At 41.7% G+C, this 12,997-nt stretch overlaps 1 protein-coding gene across 5 annotated transcripts in view; it reads right to left on the bottom strand.

Moving 5' to 3' along the window:
- BRIP1 (BRCA1 interacting DNA helicase 1) overlaps nt 1–12,997 on the bottom strand; it is a 445,923-nt gene that overhangs the window by 201,320 nt on the left and 231,606 nt on the right. For all 5 annotated transcript variants that reach the window (XM_073573186.1, XM_073573207.1, XM_073573216.1 and 2 more), the window contains one exon: nt 10,445–10,606. In XM_073573186.1, coding sequence (XP_073429287.1) covers nt 10,445–10,606 — 162 coding nt within the window. The remainder of the gene's footprint in view (nt 1–10,444; nt 10,607–12,997) is intronic.

Here is a 12,997-nt window from a genome sequence, read left to right as displayed (position 1 = left end):
TTAGGGTTGGGATTAGGGTTAGGGGTGTGTTGGGGTTAGGGTTGGAGCAAGAATTGAGGGGTTTACACTATTTACCAACTTTGGGGGTCTAAAAAAATCACTTTTGTGGAAATAAAAAAGACTTTTTATTTTCACGGCTCTGCGTTTATAAACTTCTGTGAAGCGCTTGGGGGTCCAAAGTGCTCACCACACATCTAGATAAGTTCCCTGGGGGTCTAATTTCCAAAATGGGGTCACTTGTAGGGGGTTTCCACTGTTTAGGCCCATCAGGGGCTCTGCAAACGCAACATGATGCCCGCAGACCATTCCATCAAAGTCTGCATTCCAAAATGGCACTCCTTCCCTTCCGAGCTCTCCCATGCACCCAAACAGTGGTTCCTCCCCACATAAGGGGTATCAGCGTACTCAGGACAAATCGCACAATAACTGTAGGGGTATGATTTCTCCTGTTACCCTTGTAAAAATAAAAATTTGGGGGCGAAAAGATCATTTTTGTGGAAAACAAATGGATTTCTTATTTTCACGGCTCTACGTTATAAACTTCTGTGAAGCATTGGGGGGTTCAAAGTGCTCACCACACATCTAGATAAGTTCCTTGGGGGGTCTAGTTTCCAAAATGGGGTCACTTGTTGGAGGTTTCCACTGTTTAGGCACATTAAGGGCTCTCCGAACGCAACATGGCATCCGATCTCAATTCCAACCAATTCTGCGTTGAAAAAGTCAAACGGTGCTCCATCCCTTGCGAGCTCTGCCGTGTGCTGAAAAAGTGGTTTACCCCCACATATGGGGTATCGGCGTATTCAGGAGAAATTGTACAACAAATTTTGTGGTTGATTTTCTCTTTTAACACTTGTGAAAATAAAAAAATTGGCTCTGAAGTAAATTTTTTGCAAAAAAAAAGTTAAATGTTAATTTTTTCCTTCCACATTGCTTTAGTTCCTGTTAAGCACTTAAAGGTTAATAAACTTCTTGAATGTGGTTTTGAGCACCATGAGGGGTCAAGTTTTTAGAATGGTGCCACTTTTGGGTATTTTCTGTCACGTACACACCTCAAAATGACTTTAAATATGATGTGGTCCCTAAAAAAAATGGTTTTGTAAATTTTGTTGTAAAAATGAGAAATCGCTGGTCAACTTTTAACCTTTATAACTTCCTAACAAAAAAAAATTTTGCTTCCAAAATTGTGGTGATGTAAAGTAGACATGTGGGAAATGTTATTTATTAAGACATTTTTGTGACACATCTCTCTGATTTAAGGGCATAAAAATTTAAAGTTTTAAAATTGCAAAATTTTCACCATATTTCCATTTATTTCATAAATAAACACAAGACTTATTGAAGAAATGTTACCACTAACATGAAGTACAATACGTCCCGAAAAAACAATCTCAGAATCAGCAGGATCCATTAAAGCGTTCCAGAGTTATAACCTCATAAAGGGCCAGTGGTCAGAATTGTAAAAATTGGCCTGGTCATTAAGCTGCAAACTTGCTCTGTTGCTAAGGGGTTAAAGCAATACTCCAGCCTTTTGTTTGTTTTATTCCTCCTGCTGGAGTGGTGGCACTAATCTAAGCTCCCTGCTGTCACCGGGTGTCAGATGCAACATACTGTAGCTCTGCATCTGGCTGCAGGTGGTCTCTGCATTTGGCATTGCACATGCCTTCTTAATCCGTCTGACTCTTGGACCCAGCGTCAACCTCCCTCCAGCTCTCGTTTGACACACATGGACCTGTGAGTTTATAAATCCCCAGTCTGCTGCAGAGTGTCACTGGTAATATTCACATTTTTCCCTTGTGAAGGCCTGGAGCTATAGCAGTTGGCTAAATTCCTCTCTGGAGCTGTTTGAGGACGTTTGGTGTTACCTCTCTGAGTCTGATCAAGCTAAGTTCTTTCACCTTGTTGGTCTACCTTTTTGTCTTTAGTTTACAGAGGGGATTGACCAGTGCTGATCCACTCCTTATGCAGGGCCTAGCTCTAGGGAGATACAGGGCTTAGGTTCCCTGCTTGGCTAATGGTGAGGAACCAATTTAGGGACAGTAGGGCAGGTAGAGTGTTACCAGATCTGTCTAGGGGTCTCCACTCACCCTTCCCCTAGTGTCTGGGCTTCCTTCCCCTCAACCCTTCGTGTAACCCTTCTGCCATGCGCCCAAACAGTGGTTTACCCCCACATGTGGGGTATCAGCGTACTCAGGACAAATTGCACAATAACTTTTAGGGTCCTGTTACCCTTGGGAAAATAAAAATTGGGGGTGAAAAGATCATTTTTGTGGAAAAAATATGATTTTTTAATTGTACCGCTGTACGTTATAAACTTCTGTGAAGCCCTTGTGGGTTCAAAGTTCTCACCACATATCTAGATAAGCTCCTTGGGGGGGTCTAGCTTCCAAAATGGGGTCATTTGTGGGGGGTTTCCACTGTTTAGGTACATCAGGGGCTCTCCAAACGTGACATGGCGTCCGATCTGAATTCCAGCCAATTTTGCATTGAAAAAGTCAAACGGCGCTCCTTCCCTTCTGAGCTCTGCCATGCGCCGAAACAGTCGTTCCCCCCACATATCAGGTATCAGCGTACTCAGGACAAATTGCACAATAAGTTTTGCAGTCCAATTTTCTCCTGTTACCCTTGGTAAAATAAAAAAATTGAACCTGAAGTATTTTTTTGTGAAAAAAAGTTAGATGTTCATTATTTTTTAAATATTCAAAAAATTCCTGTGACGCACCTAAAGGGTTAATAAACTTCTTGAATGTGGTTTTGAGCACCTTAAGGGGTGCAGTTTTTAGAATAGTGTCACTTTTGGGTATTTTCTATCATATAGACCCCTCAAAGTGGCTTCAAATGTGATATGGTCCGTAAAAATAAAATGGTGTTACAAAAATGAGAAATCACTGGTCAATTTTTAACCCTTATAACTTCCTAACAAAAAAAAATTTTGGTTCCAAAATTGTGCTGATGTAAAGTAAACATGTGAGAAATGTCACTTATCAAGTTTTTTGTGTGCCGTATCTCTGTGATTTAAGGGCATAAAAATTCAAAGTTGGAAAATTGCGAAATTTTCGCCAAATTTCCGTTTTTTTCACAAATAAATGCAAGTTATTTGAATGAAATTTTACCACTATCATGAAGTGCAATATGTCACGAGAAAACAATGTCAGAATCACCGGGACCAATAGAAGCGTTCCAGAGTTATGACCTCATAAAGGGACAGTGGTCAGAATTGTAAAAATTGGCCCGGTCATGAACGTGCAAACCACCCTTGGGGGTGAAGGGGTTTAAGATAGGCCAGTGATGATACAGTTCTGGAAACCCCTTTTAACAAAACTCTAGCTACCATCTGTATCAGAATCACAGTGCAGAGGACACTACTATAGTGTTAAACAGTGTAAACTATAGTGTTCATTTATAAAACATGATAGTAACAGCAGCAAGTATCACTATCCATCTCTTCTGTAAAGAGAAGTCACGTATGTTTCTTGTATATGAACTAAGGATAGAGGATGTTGTCCAGGAACAACCTACTTTATTGATCTCCCCATATATTTAATTTACAAGTTCATATTTATGCACATAACCCTGTACTATGTCCCACTCTGGTAACTCCTCCCAATTTACCCCTCCACCATCTGTATCTGGTAACTTTATGTCATCTCCCACAAGACCCGATAATCCACAGCAGCCTATAAAAATATACCACCAAATCATCATACAATTAGTTTGCCATAGGACGCCTACGGCTATGTGCAAACATTGAGTAAAAATTTCTGCACCATTACTTTAGCTCTTGGCAGGAAAAGCTCGGGAAATCTCATTTCCCGAGATCTTGATGCCAAGATCTCCATCTGCGCATGCACCGTCCCCCCGGCAGCCATTTTCCCGAAGTCCACCAAACAGGCAACCATGGAACTCCGGGGGCTCTAGCCTTTCATGAAATGTCAGTAGAGCATCCACGCATCCCGGACACCCCCACAGTACTGCCGGGGTCATCCGCAGCGGCGCACTGCACATCAGACACCCCCTCATCACAGCCTGCAGCATCACCCCACTCCTGCCTCCTCCAGCAGCGACCCTGGGACCCCGCCTCACCGCAGCCACCACCCCCCGATAACTATAAGACGCATGGATTATAAGAAGCACTGCCATTTTATTGTAAAAAAATTTTTTTTTCATATTTTTCTCCTCAAAATTTGGGGTGCATCTTATTATCCAGAGCGTCTTATAATCTGAAAACTACGGTATACGGCAGGGCTGTGGAGTCGGTAAGCCAGACCTGAGACTCCGACTCCAACTCCGTCTCCCACATATATTGCTTATATTTAAGTGAAAAATTTATTGTAGTACAATGAGAACATCAGACATTTAATCATTTTTATGATACAATAATCAAGATATTTAGATAGAACATAATATATATTTATTGGAATACAACTTTAGAACACAAAAAACTGTCATAAATTGTAAATATACAATACACTATGTAATATCGAGTACATATACTGTATATACAGCATACTGTGTGTGTGTATATATATATATATATATATATATATACACACACAGTATATATACACACACACACACTATGTAATAAACTATGTAAGTGGCAAAAAACAGTTTTCAACAAAAACATACTAAATAACATTTGTGCAGTCTATGAAATAGAATTGCCTCCATCAGATCCTCCTTCATAGATGACCTCACATCTGACCTAATAATTTTAAGGCCAGAGAACAACCTCTCTACATTAACTTGGGAAGGAGGCAAAGCCGTGACCTCATGAGCAACATCTCTAACAATTTCCGGGTATTAAGGAATTGCCTCATGCACAGTCAGTTTTGATGAACGCTTGAATTTTTCTATTTCTTTGAGAGCAAGTGAAACATTTTGCTGAAATATGGTCAATCTGCTTGCTATAGGAGATAGAGTGAAATCTTTTTCCTTGCGGCAACGCTTTGCCTGCTCCATATCATCCAAATACTTGTCAAAGTCAAACTCCTCATCTGATCAGGATGAAGATATGGCAGAAGTAGCACTGTCAGGACCCAAGTCCTCTTGCGCCTGGCAGTCCTCCTGTAGGCCACTCATCCTAACTGCTACCTCAGTCAGAGTTTCTTTTCCTTTAGTAAGCTGTTGATTATCAAGCAGTATACGATGACTTGGGTCCACATAAACAGCTGCCAGAAAAATTTTATTTTCCAATAGCTGTGTCTCTCTCCGTTTCATTGAAGCAGAAATGCCATCTGCAATTAAACCTCCTCTTTGCGACAGGCAAAATAGCAAGTTCTTTCACTCCCTTATGAAAATGCCAGGAGTTAAATCCTCAGCTTGTAATTTTTTAGCCACGGTAAATGGATGATTAAGCAATTCCTTCAATTCAGCCACCTGTGTCCATTGACCTTCATTTAGAAGCGGTTTTAGTTCAAGCAATCGCTCAATCATTAAATAAGTGCTGCCCCACCGAGTGGCTTGATCGACAATTGCCCCTTTCCCAGCACGTCTCTTCAAGATGGAATCAATTTTAGGGGTTCTGGCAGCAATAACCAATTTCCTCACTTTTCCAATCAGATTTCCAGCATGTCCGTCTTGCAGACTATATCTCTTACTGCCAGCTGCAGCGTGTGCACAACTTTCTCACTTTCTCCAGCTCAGGGCCCAGGAATCGGATCCTGTGTAGGGCAGGCACCCTTCCCCCCTCCTCTCTCTGGTGAAGATGGCAGAAGACAGGACAGAGGAGGGGAGATTGCAGTCTGGAGCCGGTGCAGGACGGAGCACTGCAGCATACAAGTGAGTTTTGATAGGTGCGTGCCCCTGCTTCTAGGGGGGGGTGCACCTGCCCCCCCTGCCCCTCGCTGGCTACGGCCATGATTCACACACAGCGTTTTTGCGGATCCGTTTTTTGCAGTAAAATGCAGTGACTCAGAGCATCCCAGCAAAGTCAATGGGTTTCAAGATATGACATTCAGACACATTTTGTGAGAATCCGTTTTTGGGCTGAATGAGCATGTCAGTTTGTGTGGCATTTTTCTAATCTGGTTTTGCTACTGAAAACATTATCTATGAGCTCAAAAACCTTTCAGGTGATGCGGTTTTTTAAAAAGCTGATACGCTTTTGCAGCTGAAAAACGTATCCTCAAAAAATGCAGCAAAAACGCTGTGTGTGAATGTAGCCTTAGATCAGGAACAGGACAGCCATGTATAGGACATTTCATAACTTTCCCAAATTCCTATGAAAAAATATTCAGCACATTCTGCATTGAACTATTGTACCCAATTTATTATATATTTTAGGAGTCGGAGTCTGTTCATTTTATACCGACTCCACCAAAATGAGCACCGACTCCACAGCCCTGGTATACGGTATATATTGATTTTTTTTCTTTTAAATATTTTTACAATTATTTTAACTTTTTTATTTATTTTTTTAACTTTTTTCTAACTTTTTTACTTAGTCCCACTATGGGACAATCATTTTTTACTGTCTGACCACTTCTATAGCATGCAGATGAAGCAGCATCTGCATGCCATAGAAGCTGTCAGCGCTGCACTGACAGTGATCATGCACTGCGCTGACAGTGATCATGCACTGCGCATAATCAACAAGTTTCCAAGCTCTGGTGACCTGGAGGTTGTCATAACAACATCCACTCACCATGGCAACGATCGGGACCCTGCATCACACCGCGGGGTCTCCCATCCAAAGGCAGAGGGGCTGTCAGCCATGTGACAGCCTACGGAATGCTTTGTGTTCGATCGCAGTATTTCGGGGTTAAAGTGCTGGGAGCGGTCTGTGATCGGGGACCAGAAAAAACTGCCCTTATCATGTTCTCCAGGGTCTCAGCTACCCCCAAAAGCTGAAACCCCAGAGAATTTAAGATGCTGGGGGGCACTACAACTATATTACTGATTGCCATTTTAAATCAGCCATGAGAGAATAAGGCCCCTTAATGTCCGCTGTTTTGATGCATATTGGCGGTCGTTAAGGGGCTAATATTAAGCTCATACACCCCTATATGCACAAGACATGCAGGAGTTGGGCACTTCAGAGTGATGTTTTGAACAATCAGCAGGGTTCTCAGGACCAGGCACTCTCACTGATTGGCAGTACAATTTTATTTTTAATTATAGCCATCTGTTAAGGAGCCATCTTCTATACAGTAGACACTAGGGTAAATGCACACGTAGTTTTTTGGTGGTGCGGTTTTTGCAGTAAAATCCGCAGTTAAATACGCAGGACTAAAGTCCTGCGGTTTATCTGCGGATTTGCCTGCAGTTTTGCCCTGCGGTTTCACACTTCATAATGGATGAGGTGTGAAACCGAAGCGGTTCTGCACAAAAGAATTGACATGCTGCGGATTGTAAACCGCAGCAAATCCGCACGGAAAAATCCGCAGCATGTGCACTGCGTTTTTCAGTTTACCATTGTAAACAATGATACTGCACAACGCACCTAATAGATCTGCTGCGGACACGCGGGGCCAAAACCGCTGCGAATCCGCAGCAGAATCCGCACCTTGTGCACATACCCTAAGACGCTTGGAAGGGTAGAGCAATATTTGTTTTACATTTTTCTGGTCAAAAAATATCAAAAACAAAATGTTGACAAAAGAAAGGTCTAAACTTATAGTATGGTCTCTGAGGTCATCTGGTGGCCACTCTAGGGAATTGCATGACATCATATAGAGATTTTACAATTCTTATTTATGAAAACCTAGAGAGAAATGCAAAATGGATAGCTCCAACATATCTCTTGTGATTGTATAATCTTATTGTTCCAGAACCATGGATGCCAATCGCTAATCTGTGGTTTGTAATCTTTATTAACATTCTCTATACAAGATTTTTATGAAAAATAGATCAACAAGACAATAGAGACAAAATATTCAGAATTCACACCCTAATATATACGGTCCATGTGTGCCAAACAATTAAACTACCGTACCCTAAATACAGATGGACAACATACATATAAATATTGTTTACTTTTTGATCGTATTATATAGTGTGAATGTATAATCGTCATTAAACAGAGCATGATAAAAAAAAAATAACCATCATATGTTAAAAGGTCAATGGGTTAAAAGAACATCAAACATTGGGTCCATATAAAATAATAACTGAAATAGTTATACAAGAAAAGATAAATCTTAGCCCCTTAGTGACAGAGCCAATTGTTACAATTCTGACCACTGTCCCTTTATAAGGTTATAGCTCTGGAACACTTCAATGGATCCCAGTGATTCTGAGAATGTTTTTTCGTGACATATTGTACTTCATGTAAGTGGTAACATTTCTTCTATATGACTTGTGTTTATTCGATATAACTTGTGTTTATTTATGAAAAAAATGCAAATTTGGCAAAAATTTTGACACAAATCAGAGAGTGATGTCACACAAAATAGCTAACAAATAACATTTCCCACATAGCTACTTTACATCAGCACAATTTTGGAAGCATAATTTTTTTTGTTAGGACATTATAAGGGTTAAAAGTTGACCAGGGATTTCTTATTTTTCCAACAAAATTTACAAAACCATTTTTTAGGGACCACCTCACATTTGAAGTGAGTTTGGGGGGGGTCAATATAACAGAAAATACCCAAAAGTGACACCATTGTAAAAACTGCACCCCTCAAGGTGCACAAAACCACATTCAAGAAGTTTATTAACCCTTCAGGTGCTTCACGAGAACTAAAGCAATGTGGAAGGAAAAAATGAACATTTTACTTTTTACACATAAAATTTACTTTGGAACCAGTTTTTTTTTTATTTTCACAAGGGTATCAGGAGAAAATGGACCACAATATTTGTTGTGCAATTTCTCCTGAGTACGCCGATTCCCAATATGTGGGGAAAAGCCACTGTTTGGGTTCATGGCAGGGCTCAGAAGGGAGGGTGTACGGTCTGACTTTTTGAACGCAAAATTGGCTGGAATCAATGGTGGAGCCATGTCGCGTTTGAAGACCCCCTGATCTACCTAAACAGTGGAACCCCCCAATTATAGCTCCAACCCTAACTCCAACACACCCCTAACCCTAATCCCAACCCTAACCATAACCCTGACCACAAACCTAACATACCCCTAACCCCAACCCTAACTTTAGCCTCAACCCTAACCCTAGCTTTAGCCCAACTGTAACCCTAAAGGGAAAATGGAAATTTTTTTTTATTTTATTATTTTTTCCTAACTAAGACTGTGATAAAGGAGGGTTTCATTTACGAGTACAAATTTTTTAATTTTGATCACTGTGATAGGATCTATCACAGTGATCAAAATGAACCAATAGGAAAAACTTCCTATTGTTGCCGAGTGACAGGCGGCAGACCTCGGCTAGTGCAATGCGCATGCGCCCGACATTTTCTCCTGGAAGAAGATATCGACGGCTCGGGGGACTTCATGGGGGCACGCAGGGACATCAGAGGTACCGGGGGGAGGTGATCGGGTGACCCCATTTCTCTCTCCTCTGATGTGCAATCACCATTATACCGTTAATAACAGCGATCGCAACACCGGGGTCGGTAAAAACCAACCCAAATCATGTTCCGGAGAAATTCCGACTCTGGGGGGGCACTATACCCTTATTCCTCAGCGCCGTTAATTAACGCGCTGTGGTTTAAGTACCGCCGCTAAAAGGCGTATCGGCTGTAGTTAAGGGGTTAAATTTGGTTCTATGTAGCTTTTCTTCACAATTACAAGTGATGCCAGGTGCTCAGTCAGCGCTGGCATCACTTTCTCCACCTCCTGTCAAAATGAACATGAAGTGGGAGTCCAAGATGAGCTGCAGCCCAGACTTCCGCTTCATGATCAGTCTGTCCGAAAGCGGAGACAGCGACGTCAGGGCTGATTAGGCGCTGGGCATCATGTGTCATTTCACCACATCACAGCCCTGGGTCCATGAGTGCGCATACCGCTGGAACAGAGGTGAGTATAGGTTTATTTATTTTATCAGGGCCCAACATTTAGTTTAATAATAATAATAATAATTTTTATTTATATAGCGCCAACATATTCCGCAGCGCTTTAAAGTTTAACAGTTTCAAAACACAAGTCATAAGTAACAACGTTAACAATATAATAATTAAAGCAAAATAAGACGACCCTGCTCGTGAGAGCTTACAATCTACAATTAAGAAGGAGTTGACCTAGTAGTAGACAATCCCTATAACAAACATTGTGGAAGCACAAGGATTAAATACTGTTGTTTGTCAGTAACAATCTCCCACAAATTACAGGCAGAGACAAGGATAGTTACCATGGGGCAGACATTAACACAAGGATCTTCAGTTCTGGACATTGGTAGCAACTTAGTAAAGCTGAAGTGATTAAAAATAAAAGTATGAGAAAAAAATTAGTTTATTTCTGTATTCTGAAATAAGAACAGCATGACTGAAAATATCATTTGGCGAAGAGGGACTGCTTTTCTTCTATCCATGTACTATTAGTTTCAGTTACCTTATACGAAGGCAGGAAGCAGAGGACTCCGTGGCTCACTGTCTGGCACACTGATAGCAAAAGGGCACCAATCTCATCCTGAAACTCAAAGGTCTCCGCATGCTGAAATGTTGCACAAAGTTTACGGCCCTTTGGACCAACACCAACCGTTCCAACCCACACCTGTAAGATAAGAACATCACAGCTGACTGCACCTTCTTTGAGACCTTGGTAACAATGGCATTTACACTGGCTGATCGTAGAAGTTATATGACTGCCGATTGGCTACATGTAAATTGATCAGCGGTCGTTTAAGGACTGGCTGACCCAACAGATCATTCTTTGTTCATGAATGATTCTTTTTTTTGTTTTTGCAACCCACTTCCCAGATGTCTACCCTTGGTATATGAACTGCACAAATTAGAGGGACTTTGTCCTCTGCCCACTCCAGAATCCCTGCGACCTACACCAGGACAGACGGGATTCGTAAGCCCCCATGGCAGTTGATAAAGGCCTCAACAGTAGCATTGACTGAATGAACTCAAATCGGCAACAACTGGACTAAGTGCTGCTAACGTAAAAGAGCCAAACGGAGAGCTTTGAGCTCCAGCATCTTGAATGGGAGAAGTCTCTCTTTCCTGCTCTAAACCCCTTGGACATTCAAGTGATGGAAATTTGCTCTCCAGCTGGACAAGCTGGCATTCATGGTAATCACCTGCCACTGCATGGGGCGGAAAGAGCAACCCCGAGTTAACAGGGGTGATGTCAACCACCACCTGAGAGACTGACAACAAAGAAGGGGAGACGGATAGGCCGATCCAGGGATTGTACTGATCTGTCCCAAGAAGCTAGGAGCACGTTCTTTAGAGGCCTTGACCAAAATTGAACAAAATGTACTATCTCGAACGTCGCTATCATCTTTCCCAGGACTCTCATGCAAAAATGAAGGGAATGACTGCCCAGTTGTTTTAAATTTCTGATGGAAGACTGAAGACAATCTCTTCTCCGAAAGAAATACAGACGTCTAACCCTAGTCCCAGAAACCGTAGCCGCTGTGTTGGTAATATAAGAGACTTTTAGTCCCAGAAGATTGAAGAAGGGCAAATGTTGTCCCTATCTTCAAAAAAGGAAAGAAGAGGGAGCCAGAAAATTACAGAAACCTTGAGTGGGGGGGCTGTTCATTAAGCATCGACTGGGGGGGTCCAGCCCCTGATTCAGAGGGGCATCCGGCAGGTTGTGCTCTAAAGGTAGCTCTCCATGGAGACCTTCGGCTAACCTGCCAAACTGACTCGTTTGGTGTAGGAAACTAGTGAAAGGGGAGGACCTGCAAGGCCCCACACCTCCGAAAGGGACGTCTAACCCAAGACTGAGGAAGCCGAGTGCTTCTACTGCCTATTGCTTCCAAAATTATTTTGTCTCTCAAATAAGTGATACCCTTGGAATGGTAGTCCCATCAAAGATATCTTGGAAGTCAAGTACACTGTCTATACCTTGAACAACAGCATGCGGCAAATTGCATTGCAATTAATTGCCACAGGTAGAGAGCATATTCTCGCATCTCTCCAGCCAGTCCTTAACTCTCCTGTCTGACTAATCTACCGTTCTCCCCTCTGCAAATCCCTTCACTGGCTCCCAATTCCCCAAAGTAGCCAGTTCAAACAACTAACATTGACCTACAAAGCAGTCCATAGTCTGTCTCCTCCTTATATCTCCGAACTAATCTGCTGATATCTTCCAACATGTAATCTCCAATCTTCTAAAGATCTCTTCCTCTCCTCCACACTTATATGCTCCTCACTCAATTGTCTCTAAAACTTCTCCAATATATCCCTCATCCTCTGGAATTCCGTACCCCAACAGGTCATATTATTATCTGTCATATTCGTTAGTTCCAGATGAAACTTGAAAACCCATCTCTTCAAGACAGCTTACAAACTGCAATTTCCTGCTGTCACCTTACTACCACCGGAACTGAACTGCTACAACCACCCCCCAACCATCCTTCTCCATTATCCTGTAAGCACATAAGGGCATCACTCTGTCCTTTCTGTACCAATTCTGTCATTGTTAGTTTGTCCTCTGTAATCTATATTTGCATTTTGTACGTAACGCCTTCTCATGTACAGCACCATGGAATCAATTTTGCTCTAAAAATACATAATACAGGGCATTTGTTCATTTTGTTTTTATCCTAGTTTCTTTTGTCAAATGGGCACATGACACCTAAGTATTTCACTTATACCAACATGTGTTCTCTGGCTCAATTTTTTACCCAATAATGCAGTACAGTCATGGCCAAAAGTTTTGAGAATGACACAAATATTATATTTTCACATGACCTGCTGGCCTCTGGTTTTTATGTGTGTTTGTCAGATGTTTTTATCACATACAGAAATATAATTGCAATCATATTATGAGTAGCAAAAGGTTATATTGACAGTTAGAATGAGTTAATGCATCAAGTCAATATTTGCAGTGTTGACCCTTCTTCTTCAGGACCTCAGCAATTCTCCCTGGCATGCTCTCAATCAACTTCTGGATCAAATCCTGACTGATAGCAGTCCATTCTTGCAA

This window comes from Dendrobates tinctorius, unplaced genomic scaffold, assembly GCF_039654945.1.
Source record: "Dendrobates tinctorius isolate UK_male_01 unplaced genomic scaffold, ASM3965494v1 ptg000007l, whole genome shotgun sequence".
Taxonomy (NCBI): domain Eukaryota; kingdom Metazoa; phylum Chordata; class Amphibia; order Anura; family Dendrobatidae; genus Dendrobates; species Dendrobates tinctorius.
Note: the sequence above shows the minus strand (reverse complement) of the source record. Positions and strands in the feature narration are given on the sequence as shown.